Genomic DNA, 20,132 nt, shown 5'->3' with positions numbered 1-20,132 from the left:
GTATGTATGTATGTATGTATGTATGTATGTATGTATGTATGTATGTATGTATGTATGTATGTATGTATGTATGTATGTATGTATGTATGTATGTATGTATGTATGTATGTATGTATGTATGTATGTATGTATGTATGTATGTATGTATGTATGTATGCATGTATGTATGTATGTATGCATGTATGTATGTATGTATGTATGTATGTATGTATGTATGTATGTATGTATGTATGTATGTATGTATGTATGTATGTATGTATGTATGTGTGTATGTATGTATGTATGTATGTATGTATGTATGTATGTATGTATGTATGTATGTATGTATGTATGTATGTATGTATGTATGTATGTATGTATGTATGTATGTATGTATGTATGTATGTATGTATGTATGTATGTATGTATGTATGTATGTATGTATGTATGTATGTATGTATGTATGTATGTATGTATGTATGTATGTATGTATGTATGTATGTATGTATGTATGTATGTATGTATGTATGTATGTATGTATGTATGTATGTATATGTGTGTATGTGCGGATTTGTTAATAAAATGTACACATCGGTTTCTCGGAGATGGCTGAACCGATTTTTACAAACTAAGATTCAAATGAAAGGTATAATATTCCCATAGGTTGCTATTGAATTTCATTTTCAACCGACATCTTGTTCCGGATTACGAGTTGAAGAGTATGGTTACAAAACAAAATTTTTTGATTTGTCCACATCTGTTTCTTGGAATTTTCTGAACCGATTGGGGAAACTTGATTTTAAATGAAAGGTCCATCAGCTGCTGTTAAATTTTGTGTGGATCCGAGTTCTGGTTCCTGAATTACAGGGTGATACGTACGATCACGCAGCAAATCCCGATTTTAACGAATTCTACGATGAATGTAAAAAGGTGATTTTTTTCCAAAATGTAAACACAACTGTTGAATTTGTAGATCTAGGTCACCAACAGTCATTCAATGTCTCTTTGGTCACACTGGCCACCATCGACGGATCCGGAAGCATCCAAATTCAGAATAATGGTTATATTGGTTTCTCGAAAATGACTAGACCGATTTGATCAACTTAGTCTCAAATGAAAGGTGTTGGATTAAAACAGGTTTTATATTTATGGTTCTATTTTACCATGATTTGTAGTTTGCGTTCGTTGCATTCAACTAATGTATAGAAATTGATAGGTCGTCGTTTTGAATATAAAAATATTCACTAAATAATGATAATACATATAGCTGAGAATAATTATGTTGTCTATTGTTTGAAGTAGGCAACTCTATTTTATATTCTTCTAAATGAAAATTAACTATGAAATGTCTACTTGTTCAATAATGAAAAAAATAATTAGAATCGGTCAACAAACCATTGAGATATGGCCTTTTGAAGTAAACATTCCGAATTTTATTCATTTTGTTAATTTACACATTATATTTAACGTTTGGTAGACAACCCTATTTTCATATTTTTTCAGTGCACCATATAAATATCACCTTTTGTGCATTATATTTATGTAATTAAATGGTAAGGTTTTCCTTTAAAAACCGCGACACGTATAAACGATCTAAATAGTCAATGGACAAACATTCATTCACGCTTGAAGTCTGGTAGAAAACCCATCTATGACCGCATACCACATCCAAACCGTTGTAACTTTCGATTCCGTCAATGAAATATATTCAAACTTGCACGTGATATACTTGATCACTATATCTTTCTAATGCCATGTACTAAATAAGTAGACAAATATTTTTTGTTTATAGAGATAGGACCAAACCCGTGGGTGTTGCTGGTAGCCTTATGAAACGTGTCATAAAACTTCAAATCGAAATTTCTCTCGAATCTCTCGATGGATCATTTTGAAATTCACTGAGAAGATGCTTGGGTACTGTATCTTTCGAATGCCGTGTGACAAATTTATGGTCATTTTTTTGTTAATGACGGTTTTAGGAACACCGTGTTATTAATAAGGCATATCCACAAACTAACGGACCTAGCACAGTGACATATAGGAATATGAGTCTATTTAACTATATATTTAAACGGGCGATATGCATCTAAGTATTAGATACTTCGATTTATTCTTTATAGGTTTAGGCACTAATTTTCGTGGACGGATTGATTTGTAGCGTTGTCAATATCGGAATAAAAACGAAAATTTCAACGAATTGCTGCTTTTTCAAAATTAATCTTTCAAGAACAAACCTAAGTTATATAAATTCGTTGTTGGATGAAACAACCAAAACTGCTTCTAACGAACCCCTACCAACACATAGATATACATCACTTGTACAAACATATAATTAAATAGTACCCTTAATTTAGTTATTTTTAAAATGTTGAATAAAAAATGTTTCTAGAAATGGTATTACCCTCTTAAGAAAAATGAAGGTGCCTGCCGATTTATAGGTGTAATCAAACTTCATGAAACTCAGTTGAAGACCCCTAATCACAAAAACATCAACGATAGCTAAAAATACTTTTGTTTACAATTTTTCAGTTTGTGACCATGGTGCGGCGTCTCACCCGCACATGCGGCATCTCTCCCGCAATGATCTTTTTTAAATGTTCATGGAAATTTGATGAATTTTTTTTTTCACGATAAAAACCATTTCACTGTGTTTTAGAAACTTGTCGCAATTGATAAAAATGATTTTATCAAATATTGAATGGTTTACTTTGATGCAGGATCGATTTTAAGAAATGTGCGCCATCTCTCCCACAATTTCCCTATGTTTTCGCTATACGTGAAACATCATGGCGAAAATGGCCAATGGAAGGAATGAAAAGCTACATTTCCTCGACACATTTTGCAATATCGGATATTCCATGAATTTTCCAAATTTGATTACTATTATTTATACACAAAAAAAATTACAATCGGGAGATAATACGTACTCAGCAATGATGAGCTAGCACGAACCAGTCGAGAAAAATCAGGAATATTTCTTAGGTAAATATATGTAAAATATTTGTTTAGAACACATTGTCATTATTTTCAGCATGACGATTCCATAGAAACATTATCGAGTGTTGTTGCAAAATTTCCAGCGCTCACAAAATCCATTCAACCACATGAAAATTAAATAAACCATTAAATAAATAATAGAAACAAATATATCATCTGAAATAGAATGTTTCTTTTGAATTTCAAATGTTGATGACTCCAAACTTAAGGGAAGGCCACTTATATTATAATAAGACAACATTGAATTGCTTTAGAAATGTTATTGATTGTTAAGTTGTGGATTCATTATTTTCATATGCAAAACACTTCAAACTCACGTGTTGTGATATTGAATTGCTTGTTCGTCGTGATTGCTGAATTTCAAGTGTTTCGCATATGAATTTTGTGTGGTTAATCCAATGGCACAAATTCAAGTGTGAAACACTTGATAATAACGTGTGAATTATTATCAGTGTATACAAAACAATGGCTAATTGCTATGCCATCGAAAAGCCATTAGCCATTTGAAGTGTCCTTGGACTGCGACAAGCGAGGAATGGTAAAGGATGGTTAGTGCTGTGACATTTTTGCCTTTCTCAATAGAAAGGTATTGCAATTGCTCTGAAAGCCGACTTTTAACGGAGGCCCGGAGGGCCGAGTGACATATACCATTCGATTCAGTTCGTCGAGTTCGGCAAATGTATGTGTGTGTGTGTGTATGTGTGTGTGTGACCAAAAATGTCACTCATTTTTCTCAGAGATGGCTGAACCGATTTTGACAAACTTAGTCTCAAATGAAAGGTGCAACGTTCCTATAGGCTGCTATTGAATTTCTAATGGATCGGACTTTCGGTTCCGGAATTACAGGGTGATGAGTACGAACACGCAGAAAATGTCGATTTTAATAAATTCTGCAATGAATGTATAAAGGTGAAAATTTTTCCAAAATATGACCACAACTGCTTCGATTTATAGTATTAGGTCACTAACATCCATTCAAAGTCTATTTGGCCACATTGGCCACCATCATCGGTTCCGGAAGCCTCGGCGGAAGTATCTAAATTCAGAATAACAGTCACATCGGTTTCTCGGAGATGGCTAGACCGATTCAACTAAACTTGGTCTCAAATGAAAGGTATTGCGTCCCCGTAAATGTTTATTTAATTTCATCCCGATCCGATTTCCGATTCCGGAGTTACAAGTTGTGGCGTGCGATCACATAGCAAATTGTGATTCAAACCGATACTCCGATGGAAGCAAAAAAGGTAAAAATTTCGCTAAAATGTCTCTCAAATAACTTAAATTTGCTGTTCTAGGTCACCGACGGCCAACCAAACTTTCGTTGACTACATTGATCACCATAGACGGTTCCGGAAGTGCCCGGGAAAAGCGGCCATCTTTCAAAATTTACGAACTCACATCAGTTTCCCGGAAATGGTTGGGCCGATTTTCACAAACTTAGTCCCAAATGATAGCTATAATATCCCCACAGATGTTTATAAAATTTCGTACGTATATATGGGTCCGGAAATATAGACTAAATCGTCCGGTCACATATGAAATTCTCATATAAGCTGGAACTCAAAATTTTTTTCAAAGGGGGGGGACCCCATGAAATTGCAGAAATCGAATTCGTATTTTTGATGCCAAACATCTTTAAAATGCATGAAACGTCGAGATTTTATGTTACATCGAAATTTTTTGCCTTTCTCATATAAAGAAAGGCTATGCAATCACTGTAAAAATCGACTTTTTAACCGAGGCCCGGAGGGCCGAGTATCATACACCATTCGATTCAGTTCGTCGAGATCGGCAAATGTCTGTGTGTGTGTATGTATGTGTGTGTATGTGTGTGTGTGTATGTGTGTGTGTGTGTCATTTAAACTCACACAATTTTCTCAGAGATGGCTGAACCGATTTTCGCAAACTTAGTTTCATCTGAAAGGTATAACGCTCCCATAAGCTGCTATTGAATTTTTAGTTGATCCGACTTTCGGTTCCGGAGTTACGGGTTGAAGAGTGCGGTCTCACAGCAAATTCCCATATAAACTGGTACCACCATGATGTTCAAATGATGTAAAACATATTAAAATTGATGTAACATTACTCTAGTTTGCGGGTCTGGATCACTAATGATCAATCAAAGCAGCTTTGACCACATTGGCCACCTATGACGGTTCATGACGCCCTCGGGGAACCCGCCAAGTTCCTAAGCTAATATCACACCCATTCCACAACGAATTCTCTACCGATTTTTACGAACTTAATTTCAAATGAAAGATACAGTAATGCCATTGACTGCTGCTGAATTTCATTCGGTTCTGACTCTTGCTTCCGGAGTTACAGGGGTGTTAGTAAGGATACACTGGAATTTCCCATATAAATCGGTACAATCGTAATACCTCAGAGGCTAAAAACTATTGAAATGGTCACCAAATTACTTCTAATCGTAGATCTAGATCACTGATTGCCAATCAAACATTCTTTGAATATATTGTCCACTATCGACGATTCCGGAAGTCCGGAATTCCGGGCATATTCCACAATTAAAGTCACATCGGTTCATCGGTGATGACTGAACCGATTTTCTCAAACCAAGTCTCAAATGGAAGGCAAAATATGCAGTTGAGTATTGCGTAGCCGCCCCTTCACCCCCCCCCCCTCCCCACCTTGCCCTTACACCTCCCTCCTTCATTACTCCCCTCTTCTTGGATCACCCTCACGCCCAGATTTCCTTCATACACCCCGTATACCGAAATAAGATGAAGGATTTCTGACGCATCCTCCACACCCACTCTACTAAACCCCCATTCCCTACACGTTCAAACGCATTCCACCAACCTTTGCAAATAATAATCACATGAATATAACATTGAACTCATGCTTATTAAGCTAATTAAATATTATTCTTTTGCCTTTTTTATATAGAAAGGTTATGCAATTGCTCCAAAAACGGACTTTCTAACCGAGGCCCGGAGGGCCGAGTCTCATATAACATTCGACTCAGTTCGCCGAGATCGCAAAATATCTGTGTGTATGTATGTGTGTATGTATGTATGTGTGTATGTGTATGTGTGTATGTGTATGTGTGTATGTATGTGTGTGTATGTGCGGATTTGTTAACAAAATGTCCCCATCGGTTACTCGGAGATGGCTGAACCGATTTTTACAAACTAAGATTCAAATGAAAGGTATAATATTCCCATAGGTTGCTATTGAATTTCATTTTCAACCGACATCTTGTTCCGAATTACGAGTTGAAGAGTATGGTTACAAAACAAAATTTGTTGATTTTTCCAAATCGGTTTCTCGGAATTTTCTGAACCGATTTTGACAAACTTAATTTTAAATGAAAGGTCCATCAGCTGCTGTTGAATTTTGTGTGGATCCGAGTTCTGGTTCCTGAATTACAGGGTGATACGTACGATCACGCAGCAAATCCCGATTCTAACGAATTCTGCGATGAATGTAAAAAGGTGATTTTTTTTCCAAAATGTAAACACAACTGTTGAATTTGTAGATCTAGGTCCCCAACAGTCATTCAAAGTCTCTTTGGCCACACTGGCCACCATCGACGGATCCGGAAGCATCCAAAGTCAGAATAACGGTTATATTGGTTTCTCGAAAATGGCTAGATTTGCTCAACTTAGTCTCAAATGAAAGGTGTTGCGTCCCCAGAAACTGATATTAAATTCCATCTCCATCCGACTTCCAGCACCGGAGTTACGGGTTGTGGAGGTCGATCACATAGAAAACTCCGATTCAAACCGATACCGTGATGAATGCAAAAAGGTGCTCTTATATATACTTACCAAGTGTAATAAGAATGAAAGACATTTCCATAAAGTTATATTGTACGAATCAGCTATTAAATCATAATTTGGAGAAATGAGAAAGGCACAATTGCACCTCTAGGTGGATTAAAAAAGGTTTTTTTTATAAAAATCGACTTTTTGGGACTTTCGCTACTTTTTGCCTTTCTCAATAGAAAGGTATTGCAATTGCTCTGAAAACCGATTTTTTAACGGAGGCCCGGAGGGCCGAGTGACATATACCATTCGATTCAGTTCGTCGAGTTCGGCAAATGTCTGTGTGTGTATGTATGTGTGTGTATGTATGTGTGTGTATGTGCGTCTGTGTGTGTGTACGCGAACACAATCTCACTCACTTTTCTCAGAGATGGATGAACCGATTTTTACAAACTTAGTCCCAAATGAAAGGTGCAACGTTCCCATAGGCTGCTATTGAATTTCTAATGGATCCGACTTCCGGTTCCGGAATTACAGGGTGATGAGTACGATCACGCAGAAAATGTCGATTTTAAGAAATTCTGCAATGAATGTATAATGGTGAAAATTTTTCCAAAATGTGACCACAACTGCTTCGATTTGTAGTACTAGGTCATTAACAGCCATTCAAAGTCTCTTTGGTCACATTGGCCACCATCATCGGTTCCGGAAGCCCCGGCGGAAGTATCCAAATTCAGACTAACAGTCACATCGGTTTCTCGGAGGTGGCTAGACCGAATCAACCAAACTTAGTCTCTAATGAAAGATGTTGCGTCCCCGTAAATGGCTATTAAATTTTATCCCCAACCGACTTCCGGTTCCGGAGTTACGGGTTGTGGCGTGCGATCACATAGCAAATTGTGATTCAAACCGATACCCCGATGGAAGCAAAAAAGGTAAAAATTTCGCTAAAATGTCTCTCAAATAACTTATCTTTGCAGTTCTAGGTCACCGACGGTCAAACAAACTTTCGTTGACTACATTGACCACCATAGACGGTTCCGGAAGTGCCCGGGAAAAGCGGCCATCTTTCATAACTAGCAAACTCATATCAGTTTCTCGGAAATGGTTGGGCCGATTTTCACAAACTTAGTCCCAAATGATAGCTATATTATCCCCACAGATGTCTGTAAAATTTCGCACGGACCGCTTGTATGGTTCCGGAAATATAGACTGAACGGTCCGGTCACACATGAAATTCCCATATAAGCCGGAACTCAAAATTTTTTTCAAAGGGGGGACCCCATGAAATTTCAGAAATCGAATTCGTATTTTTGATGCCAAACATCTTTAAAATGCATGAAACGTCGAGATTTTATGTTATCAAGAATTTTTTTTATTTTAAATCGACTTTTTAGGACTTTGCCGATTTCGCACCTTTTTGCCTTTCTCAACAGAAAGGTATTGCAATTGCTCTGAAAACCGACTTTTTAACGGAGGCCCGGAGGGCCGAGTGACATATACCATTCGATTCAGTTCGTCGAGTTCGGCAAATGTCTGTGTGTGTATGTATGTGTGTATGTATGTATGTGTGTGTGCATGTGCGTATGTGTATGTATGTGACCAAAAATGTCACTCATTTTTCTCAGAGATGGCTGAACCGATTTTGACAAACTTAGTCTCAAATGAAAGGTGCAACGTTCCCATAGGCTGCTATTGAATTTCTAATGGATCCGACTTCCGGTTCCGGAATTACAGGGTGATGAGTATGATCACGCAGAAAATGTCGATTTTAAGAAATTCTGCAATGAATGTATAATGGTGAAAATTTTTCCAAAATGTGACCACAACTGCTTCGATTTGTAGTACTAGGTCATTAACAGCCATTCAAAGTCTCTTTGGTCACATTGGCCACCATCATCGGTTCCGGAAGCCCCGGCGGAAGTATCCAAATTCAGACTAACAGTCACATCGGTTTCTCGGAGGTGGCTAGACCGAATCAACCAAACTTAGTCTCAAATGAAAGATGTTGCGTCCCCGTCAATGGCTATTAAATTTTATCCCCAACCGACTTCCGGTTCCGGAGTTACGGGTTGTGGAGTGCGATCACATAGCAAATTGTGATTCAAACTGATACCCCGATGGAAGCAAAAAAGGTAAAAATTTCGCTAAAATGTCTCTCAAATAACTTAACTTTGCAGTTCTAGGTCACCGACGGCCAACCAAACTTTTGTTGACTACATTGACCACCATAGACGGTTCCGGAAGTGCCCGGGAAAAACGGCCATCTTTCATAACTAGCAAACTCATATCAGTTTCTCGGAAATGGTTGGGCCGATTTTCACAAACTTAGTCCCAAATGATAGCTATATTATCCCCACAGATGTCTGTAAAATTTCGCACGGACCGCTTGTATGGTTCCGGAAATATAGACTGAACGGTCCGGTCACACATGAAATTCCCATATAAGACTGAACGGTCCGGTCACACATGAAATTCCCATATAAGCCGGAACTCAAATTTTTTTTCAAAGGGGGGACCTCATGAAATTTCAGAAATCGAATTCGTATTTTTGATGCCAAACATCTTTAAAATGCATGAAACGTCGAGATTTTATGTTATCAAGAATTTTTTTTTTTTTTAGATCGACTTTTTGGGACTTTGCCGATTTCGCACCTTTTTGCCTTTCTCAATAGAAAGGTATTGCAATTGCTCTGAAAACCGACTTTTTAACGGAGGCCCGGAGGGCCGAGTGACATATACCATTCGATTCAGTTCGTCGAGTTCGGCAAATGTCTGTGTGTATGTATGTGTGTATGTATGTATGTGTGTGTGTATGTGCGTATGTGTGTGTATGTGACCAAAAATGTCACTCATTTTTCTCAGAGATGGCTGAACCGATTTTGACAAACTTAGTCTCAAATGAAAGGTGCAACGTTCCCATAGGCTGCTATTGAATTTCTAATGGATCCGACTTCCGGTTCCTGAATTACAGGGTGATGAGTACGAACACGCAGAAAATGTCGATTTTAATAAATTTTGCAATGAATGTATAAAGGTGAATTTTTTTCCAAAATATGACCACAAACTGCTTCGATTTGTAGTATTAGGTCACTAACATCCATTCAAAGTCTATTTGGCCACATTGGCCGCCATCATCGGTTCCGGAAGCCTCGGCGGAAGTATCTAAATTCAGAATAACATTCACATCGGTTTCTCGGAGATGGCTAGACCGATTCGACTAAGCTTGGCCTCAAATGAAAGGTATTGCGTCCCCGTAAATGGCTATTTAATTTCATCCCGATCCGACTTCCGGTTCCGAAGTTACAGGTTGTGGCGTGCGATCACATAGCAAATTGTGATTCAAACCGATACTCCGATGAAAGCAAAAAAGGTAAAAATTTCGCCAAAAAGTCTCTCAAACAACTTAAATTTGCTGTTCTAGGTCACCGACGGCCAACCAAACTTTCGTTGACTACATTGACCACCATAGACGGTTCCGGAAGTGCCCGGGAAAAGCGGACATCTTTCAAAATTTACGAACTCACATCAGTTTCCCGAAAATGGTTGGGCCGATTTTCACAAACTTAGTCCCAAATGATAGCTATAATATCCCCATAGATGTCAATAAAATTTCGCACGGATCGCTTATATGGGTCCGGAAATATAGACTAAATCGTCCGGTCACATATGAAATTCCCATATAAGCCGGAACTCAATTTTTTTTCAAAGGGGGGACCTCATGAAATTTCAGAAATCGAATTCGTATTTTTGATGCCAAACATCTTTAAAATGCATGAAACGTCGAGATTTTATGTTATCTCGAAAAAAATTTTTTTCTAAAAATCTATTTTTTGGGACTGCCGATTTCGCACCTTTTTGCCTTTCTCATATAAAGAAAGGCTATGCAATCACTGTAAAAATCGACTTTTTAACCAAGGCCCGGAGGGCCGAGTGTCATACACCATTCGATTCAGTTCGTCGAGATCGGCAAATGTCTGTGTGTGTTTGTATGTGTGTGTCATTTAAACTCACACAATTTTCTCAGAGATGGCTGAGCCGATTTTCGCAAACTTAGTTTCATCTGAAAGGTATAACGCTCCCATAAGCTGCTATTGAATTTTTAGTTGATCCGACTTCCGGTTCCGGAGTTACGGGTTGAAAAGTGCGGTCACACAGCAAATTCCCATATAAACTGGTACCACCATGATGTTCAAATGATGTAAAACATATTAAAATTGATGTAACAGTACTCTAGTTTGCGGGTCTGGATCACTAATGATCAATCAAAGCAGCTTTGACCACATTGGCCACCTATGACGGTTCATGACGCCCCCGGGGAACCCGCCAAGTTCCTAAATTAATATCACACCCATTCCACAACGAATTCTCTACCGATTTTTACAAACTTGATTTCAAATGAAAGATACAGTAATGACATTGACTGCTGCTGAATTTCATTCGGGTCTGACTCTTGCTTCCGGAGTTACAGGGGTGTTAGTAAGGATACACTGGAATTTTCCATGTAAATCGGTACAATCGTAATACCTCAGAGGCTAAAAACTATTGAAATGGTCACCAAATTACTTCTAATCGCAGATCTAGATCACTGATTGCCAATCAAACATTCTTTGAATATATTGTCCACTATCGACGATTCCGGAAGTCCGGAATTTCGGGCATATTCCACAATTAAAGTCACATCGGTTCATCGGTGATGGCTGAACCGATTTTCTCAAACCAAGTCTCAAATGGAAGGCAAAATATGCAGTTGAGTATTGCGTCGCCGCCCCTCCCCCCCCCCCCTCCGCCTTGCCCTTGCACCTCCCTCCTTCATCACTCCCCTCCTCTTGGACCACCCTCACGCCCGCATTTCCTTCATCCACCCCGTATACCAAAATAAGATGAAGGATTTCTGACGCATCCTCCACTCCCACTCCACTAATCCTCCATTCCCTACATGTTCAAACCCATTCCACCAACCTTTCCAAATTATAATCACATGAAGATAACATTGAACTCATGCTTATTAAGCTAATTAAATATTATTCTTTTGCCTTTCTTATATAGAAAGGTTATGCAATTGCTCCAAAAACCGACTTTGTAACCGAGGCCCGGAGGGCCGAGTCTCATATAACATTCGACTCAATTCGCCGAGATCACAAAATATCTGTGTGTATGTATGTATGTATGTATGTATGTATGTATGTATGTAGGTACGTATGTATGTACGTATGTATGTATGTATGTGTGTATGTATGTATGTGCGGATTTGTTAACAAAATGTACACATCGGTTTCTCGGAGATGGCTGAACCGATTTTTACAAACTAAAATTCAAAAGAAAGATATAATTTTCCCATATGTTGCTATTGAATTTCATTTTCAACCGACATCTTGATGCGGATTACAAGTTGAAGAGTATGGTTACAAAACAAAATTTGTTGATTTGTCCACATCGGTTTCTCGGAATTTTCTGAACCGATTTTGACAAACTTGATTTTAAATGAAAGGTCCATCAGCTGCTGTTGAATTTTGTGTGGATCCGAGTTCTGGTTCCTGAATTACAGGGTGATACGTACGATCACGCAGCAAATTCCGATTCTAACGAATTTTGCGATGAATGTAAAAAGGTGAATTTTTTTTTTCCAAAATGTGCACAACTGTTGAATTTGTAGATCTAGGTCCCCAACAGTCATTCAAAGGCTCTTTGGTCACACTGGCCACCATCGACGGATCCTGAAGTATCCAAATTCAGAATAACGGTTATATTGGTTTCTCTAAAATGTCTAGACCGATTTGATCAACTTAGTCTCAAATGAAAGGTGTCGCGTCCCCGGAAACTATTATTAAATTCCATCTCCATCCGACTTCCGGCTCCGGAGTTACGGGTTGTGGAGTGCGATCACATAGAAAACTCCGATTCAAACCGATACCGCGATGAATGCAAAAAGGTGCTCTTATATATGTACTTGCCAAGTGTAATAAGAATGAAAGAGATTTCCATAATGTTATATTGTACGAACCAGCTATTATATCATAGTTTGGAGAAATGAGAAAGGCACAATTGCACCTCTAGGTGGATTAAAACAGGTTTTTCAATTCAATATTACCGTGGCTGGTTTTTCTTTTGCAAAATTTTAGAACTCGAATAATGTTTTCTTTTCTTGTATGTAGTTGTCAAGTCATGTTTAATAAAATTATAATGTATACATTTGAAAGCTTTTAATGAATATAAGCAAGTAAAAAATTCTCGTGTTCATGATTGAGAAAGGCACAATTGCACCGCTAGGTGGATTAAAACATGTTTTGTATATGGGGCGAAATTAGGATTCCTTGCATCTTTATTATACATAATGCAGCTGGTAATTTGTTACACAATAATTAGTATAACATAAATCTTGCAAAAGAAGATAAATTTTCACCAGCATTATGTTATTCAAAAATACAGTTGCTCTCGGTGATGGTACGAGTATAATATGAATATGAATTATGGTAGAAAACTGTTTTCTCACTACTAGGTGGATTACTTGGTGATCTGCGCATTCATATACTTCCTAACGTCTATCTCACGACTGAACGCAACGCTTAATCCAACGGGTAACTACATCAACTCTGGACAAATTTTCACTTTGAAGTGAATTTACACATTGTTTTGTCTTTGATGTGAACATGCGTATTAATTTTTGATAAATAAATAATTAATTTTTAACCTTCTTTAGGTGTTAACTTTTTGTAATGGGTGTTAACGGGTCATATTGACCCTGATTTCGAACTCAGTTTTAAGGCACATTTTCAATCAAATTTATATGAACCGGTACTTAAATTGTTTGTTTGAGTTTAAATTAGGGTTCGCAGTACCGACCCTTTTTGGCGAGAATCGGTACTACGGTACTGAAGCCCTCAGTATCGGTAAAGTACCGGTCCTCGAATATTTTTTTAAAAAATTCGAGAAAAAGCTTCAAATTTAAATTGGGTGCTCAAACTGATGACCTCATTCTCAGATGATTGATTTGTGCTGATCAAAAAACATGTTTATTGTTTTTAATTGATTCGGAATGGCATGACTCATTTCAGCAGAAAATATTTTTCGAATGCGGCACCTTCATTTATTTCGAAATCTGGGCCACTTTGAAATCAATAACTGATAAGTGGTGCGACTTTTGTCGATTTCAACAGATGGTAAATGTAAGAAACACTATTAATAACAGGAAATCAAAGCGAGAATGGCAGTAAATCCGAGCAGGTTGCTCGAATTTCCTCTCTTGATTTTCTGTAAATTGGTTTCGACCTGCATACCAAGGCTGTTAGCTTTCCTGTAAACTATGGAGTTTTGCTGAATTTTCCGATCATCAATAATTACAAATCGCCCCATTTGGAGTAGTTCACCAAGTCTAAAATTGTTACCTACTAAATCACTGTTCGTTCTTCTATAATAAAGGTTTAAGCGCAAACCAAAGACATGACTTAGACCATAGTCTTATTACGCGCCACGCAGTGAATAATGGAAACCAATCAGAATGTGACTAATAAAAAAAATCATAGCAAATTTTTACGTCTCTTGTGAATATTTTGAAATTTAGTACAAGATCGTTAAAATTTAATTTCGACAAAATAAAGCAGATGCAGCATTTGACGCATCGGCGGACCACCCTACGCATTGTAAATGTCCAAAACTATTGATTTTCAATGGCCAACAATTTCTCCTTCAATACAAAACTCATAACCAAAAAAATTTAAAAAATTCATTAAACGCATCGGCGGACCCTCATGCGCATTGTAAATGTACAAAACTACTGATTTTCAACGGCCAACAATTTCCCTTCCAACTATACTAGGTGACCGCTAATATTTTGCTTGCAGTCCTTTCGAAAAAAGAACTGCCGCATATTCCAATCTTGCAAATATAAGCCACGAATGTCGTTCACTACATTTAATTAGAACCGCTGCTATGAAATTTGTTTGCAATAGTTCCAACGCAACGGATGATGAAAGTTAGACAAACGGGCCATTCACCTACATTTGCAACTGTCAGCGAACCAAACCAAACTACGGCACCAAGCCGAATAACCGAACTTTCACGAAAATTTAATAGGCACGCTCAGCAGCACAAACGTTTTCAGTTCGCTTAGAAGAGCCGTCGGGAGAGGTTGTTTCTAAATTGCTCTGCTAGATGTGTTTGTTTCCACTTCGAGAAAATAGCGGTGTTATGCCATCCTGGCGCACGTTGGAACAAGTTGTAGTGTCTGTGGAATTCAATATATGATAGTGTTGTCGTATGTGTAATATTACGAATAAATGGCGAGAGGTAGTATATGTATTGGTGACGAACGCAGGAAATCAAAGGTGCCCCCCGAGAATCAAGAAGAAAATGGCACAAATGAACCTGTGGTGTGCCAAAGGATTGGGCAAATTACCAGAACCAGAGTATAGTACGACGGATGTACTATTTACAAGATAAGTCAAATGATTCACAACATTTAAATTATTCATTGTGGCATTTTTGTCCCCTGATGAGAATATATGCATATCCCAGTTTAGATTTCGAACCAGCGTCATTTTTAACATCTTAGCATATACATATAGGAAACAAGCTCTATGTAAATTTGCCGAAAATAGCCAACAAAATCGATACAGTAGAACCTTGTGGCAATTAAAACATAGTAACAAGCTCTATGTATGTGTGATGGGTCAAGCCCGATTCAGACGTCACGAGAAGTAAAATGAGTTTAGCGCACCCGTTCACGCGTCGTACGTTGAAACTTTCCGTGCCGTTAATGTTGTGTGTGAATATTGCAAAAATGTGTGACTACCTCGACTTCACTGCATGTAACTAAATCTGATGCTACGTTGACGTGCTGTGCGATGACGGATGCTTGACGTATGGTATGAATCGTGGTTGGTATAGCTTTTAATTCCAGTGTTTTATTTGAGTTGATGTTTTTCTTCGTGTGTATAGTGTTGGTGTTATAGAGGAGATAGTTTTCCTCTATTCTATCCCTGATTTATTCAGCCCTCCGCGGCTCATTACTATGTATATAAACGAAAAAACTATTTCAGAAAGAGTAGTCACGCATCAATAACATATTCTATAATATATACTACCTATTATTAACTATATATACCATAGTACAGCAAGGAGAGATTGTATCATTGAAGGTGAAAAATGGTGATGGAATACAGGGTTAATATATTAACTCAAGCAAACTTGTTGAAAGTTTCCTATGTGCGCGTGAGGGCCTCTCTTTGTTTGCTTTCTCTTCTACTAATAACACTGTAGCATTTGCGTTTGCAACTTGACTCTTTGCATGATATGCTAGTCGAAATCATACTCTTCCGATATGTACAGGACTGGAGCATTGTTGGGAGGATTAATGGTGAAGCGGTGATAAAAGTCCATGTCAAGAAGTACGCGAGAACTTATCATCAACTTCATTCTATATAGCATCATCGTACGTTTTATATATAATAAATCAGTCTTCCCATAAGTATGAATAGGCTTGCGCATGTGTGTGGGTTTTCGCTCGTGAGGTCCCGAAAATGCTGTGCACCAGTGTTTACCTATACAGTGTGACCAGGCAATCGGTATGCGGCTCAGCTATGGTACGTTTCATTGGAAACGAGCCATTCAATCATTTTGAGGCGACGAATTGAATTGGCGCATTTGAGAATAAATGCTGAAAAATGTTGAAAAATATGTATTACCCAAGTTTAATGTGTGCTAATTATTTATTCTATAGGAATTTGTTAATAAAACTCACTGACCAGAGAATCACGACCGTACCATATTACCCAATTATTTTCCTATCATATCATGTCACAATCATAATATATTATATAATGTCAAATAATGTATTTAATTGTACTATCGTATCGTACTACTATATCGCATTAGCATATAATAGTATCATATCTTTTATCATATATTGTACTACAATACTATCATATTATCCTTGTATCATTGTATAAGACTGTCATATTATAGTACTATTGTATCCATCATATTATAGTATCATAGTATTATCAAATTTTTTTTTTAAATATTACTATAGCAAAAGATAAATTTACAGTGTCATATAATTCTTCCATAAAATCATGGTATCCTATCATATTACAATTCATTTATCGCATTTTGTACAATCTTTTTACTCGATATTTATCTCAGTATTCATCAATTCTAGTATTTATATTGAACTTAATATATTATTCACATTTATTTATCATGCCCAGCAGACATTTATAACATAGGACCCCAAAATTGGCCCAATTATACACTTTACTATATTTCTTATCAACGTGTTTTTCGTACTATTGTTTATATCAACTGCAGGCACATGGAATTTCATCGGTTACATTACATTTTTAGTTAAAATAATTCCTTTTAGGTTGCAGACCATTATACACAATATAATATTTTATATAAGATTGTTCAATATACCATATTATATTACATATGCTAAATGGAATGCACTAAATACACTATATGTAAAACAATTGAAAACTGGGAGGGGATGGGAGCACCTGGGTATCATACGAATTTAGGACTGGACGAAGGAACGTGGATAGCCAGCCCGAGTCATTCGAAGGAAACTTGTTTCCTTCACAAGGTCTTATATGAGTTTGACGCACCCTTCTCAAAACAAACCATCAGGTGGGTTAAGCAGATATAGCGAAATCTTTTATCCTTTGACTGGAAGTTATTGCTGGAAGGAATTCTTTTTCCCCCGGGATGCTCGCAAGTGTCTCTGGTTACGGACTTGCAAAACCTTTTGTCTTCCCTTCAGTAACAGCAATAATATGAAGGTTTCATGATAAACTATTTCGGAGCTACCGTAAGTCTACCCGCATTCACTGGAAAAACCTTGAACTGATGGTGGCTTCACATCACATCACATCACGCTCAGCAGCACAAACGTTTTTGCTTTTCTCTCGTCCGTTTACATGCACAGCAGCCGTAGTCAAGCTTGCACCGGGGCTGTCGTGTTGGTTTTTCCCGAACATTCGCATTAAAATGACATTCGAAAATACTTCTTCCAGTCCTGGTGGCCGAAAAAAACAACTTCTGTGTGGCGGTATTCACGCACACTAAAGATATTACATTCATTGAACGACATTCATACGTACACCAACCATAAAATTCGTCTATGACTTTCCTGCTCGGGCAGCAGCGTGAAAGTTTGTAAGCTTATGACGTTCATAAAAAATGTCACGTTTCCAGCTTTGGTCACGAGTCACATTTCCACTGGCAGAACGAAACGTTAACGGCAGCCCCACGCCAACTTTGACTCCAGCTTCCCAAAAGCAAACTGGCTTTACCACCATTTCTTATTCTCACTATGAACTTTAAATTGAATTATGGTTTGGGTTCCAGGTTGGTAAATGCCGAATTCTCGTCTTCACGTGACTCCAAAGATGGCGTGGAGTACTTTTGTAGCCCAAGTCAACGTTCTAGGGTTAATATAACGATACACCAATATCAATACTAGTTGGCATATCGTCCAGTGCTATAGTATAATCCCCTCTAGGTGCTTTCAGCTGCGAAATAATACCAGCAGAATCAGCAAAAATATTGTTCATGTCTCCAGAGCAGACATGGAAATGGAGAAATATGGTTGAAAACGTTTATTTTATGTCCGAAGCTGTTAGCGTCGTTTTTTAGGGGTGGGCCTAGTATAATTGGTATGCCGTTTCTCTTATGTAGCCAGTGTGGGTTTGAATCCCCATATAATGTTTAAAAAAATTCTAACTAACCATCATTAACATACACGCCAGTCAGAATGAACCGCATACGCACGTATTAGGATTAAACTTCGATGATATTTAACTGAAGGTTTTTTTTCTTTTTTGATTAGTTTATTCTCCGATTTCAGTATACACCCACCCAGGACCGTCAGCCGGCTATCCGGATGCAATGAGCTACATGATGGACGGTCAAGCTCAGATGATGCACCGAGCGCCAGGTGATCCAACTTTCCATCAAGGCTACCATTATCCAGCCGCGGAGTATTACCCTCACCATTTGTAATGAACGCAATGTTTTGAGGTAACGCTCAATCAAACTGTTTCCGCATTGACATAAATATAATAGGAGCTTTTCTTCATTTTAGCCATTAGTTTAGTTAATTGTGTCATGAAATACCTTTCTAACACATCACACATATTACAAGTGGAGGTATCGAGCAGCAACCTGTTCCCGGTGAACATAATTACTTTATGTAAACAATCGAAAACAATGTGGCCATCTAGAGGAACCAAAAAGTGAAGAAACTGTTATGAAAAAAGACGAACGTTCGAGAGTAAAGTCAAATAACATTTACAAGCAAAGAAAAAAGGAAAACGCTTCAACAAAGGCAGTTGGGTCACGGATGAATCATTGCATACAAAAACAACAACTCATGACTCTTCTGAGACATCATGAACACACCACAACATGGTTCGTTCTTCGTCTCCTGATAGTGAATAGTGAATTTGCAGACAGTTATTAAAAATGCCATCCTACTTTGAAAGCATCTTTCTCAACATCATATATTTACCAAACACTTACTATAGTTTCTTAGAGAATATTTATTTGTTATATATGAGTATATTTCCTTCAAGGCATGGCTTTCCACAGTCTACTACAGCAGATTAATTAAATGTGGAAAATAGGAAGCAGAAAACTGAACAGGATGATATGTAAATCAGCACAGCTTATTTTATGAAACACTCAGAATTATAAGAAACTGAAACGGTTAATTCTTAAGAGAGAGTCGTTACTAAAGACATAGCCATTGTCTGGCAGTAGGGAAGTAAGCCGGTTGTCTGATAAGACGTCTTATGTTGGACCCCATCCTGAATATAGTTAGGTGGAGACACTGAACGGAGCCAATTGAACATGTCAAATGCCAGAGCCAATCGAACATTACGACACATAACATGTCTTAGGATGTACATGGAAAAGTTATTGTGATGGTGATAATTTTTTTACTCTTTCCTTGTGTTATCGAGCGTAGAAAAACAAAAATAAACATTTTTTTTTTCTGTAACACCAAGAGATATTCGCACAAGTATTAAACCACATCATATCTTCGTATTCGTTTTGTTATTCGTACATGTAAAGTTCTTACTCACAAAGTCGACAATCAAACTATTAAGCTAGAGCTTGAACATTTGCATGGGATGCCAGTATTTTCTTCCTTAAGATTGCACAGAGAATGCGCAAAATTCGCAAACGAAAAAAGCAGTTTTTTTCTACACCGTATGTCAGATCTTCATAAAAATCAATCAGCAGTACTGTAACAACATTCTACACACGCTGATTGATTTTTATGAAGATCTGACATACGGTGTGGAAAAAACTGCTTTTTTCGTTTGCGAATTTTGCGCATTCTCCGTGCAATCTTAAATGACCTGCTAGTTTTCCGATTTTTCGTCCGCCTAAAGGCTAGTTTACAGTTCGGGAAATGGGTCA

General features: G+C 37.7%; 1 protein-coding gene across 3 annotated transcripts in view; it reads left to right on the top strand.

The window, feature by feature from the left end:
- Positions 1-19,713, top strand: part of LOC131678827 (homeobox protein homothorax-like) — an 885,299-nt gene extending 865,586 nt beyond the window's left edge. For 2 of the 3 annotated variants that reach the window (XM_058959597.1, XM_058960872.1), the window contains 2 exons: positions 18,535-18,725; positions 18,790-19,713. In XM_058959597.1, coding sequence (XP_058815580.1) covers positions 18,535-18,707 — 173 coding nt within the window. In that variant the 3' untranslated portion in view covers positions 18,708-18,725; positions 18,790-19,713. The remainder of the gene's footprint in view (positions 1-18,534; positions 18,726-18,789) is intronic. The other variant, XM_058960309.1, reaches the window with a different exon arrangement.
- Positions 19,714-20,132: the final 419 nt, after the last annotated feature.

This window comes from Topomyia yanbarensis, chromosome 1 (genome assembly GCF_030247195.1).
Source record: "Topomyia yanbarensis strain Yona2022 chromosome 1, ASM3024719v1, whole genome shotgun sequence".
Classification (NCBI taxonomy): Eukaryota; Metazoa; Arthropoda; class Insecta; order Diptera; family Culicidae; genus Topomyia; species Topomyia yanbarensis.
The sequence above is the reverse complement of the archived record's forward strand: the minus strand, read 5'-3'. Positions and strand labels throughout refer to the sequence as shown.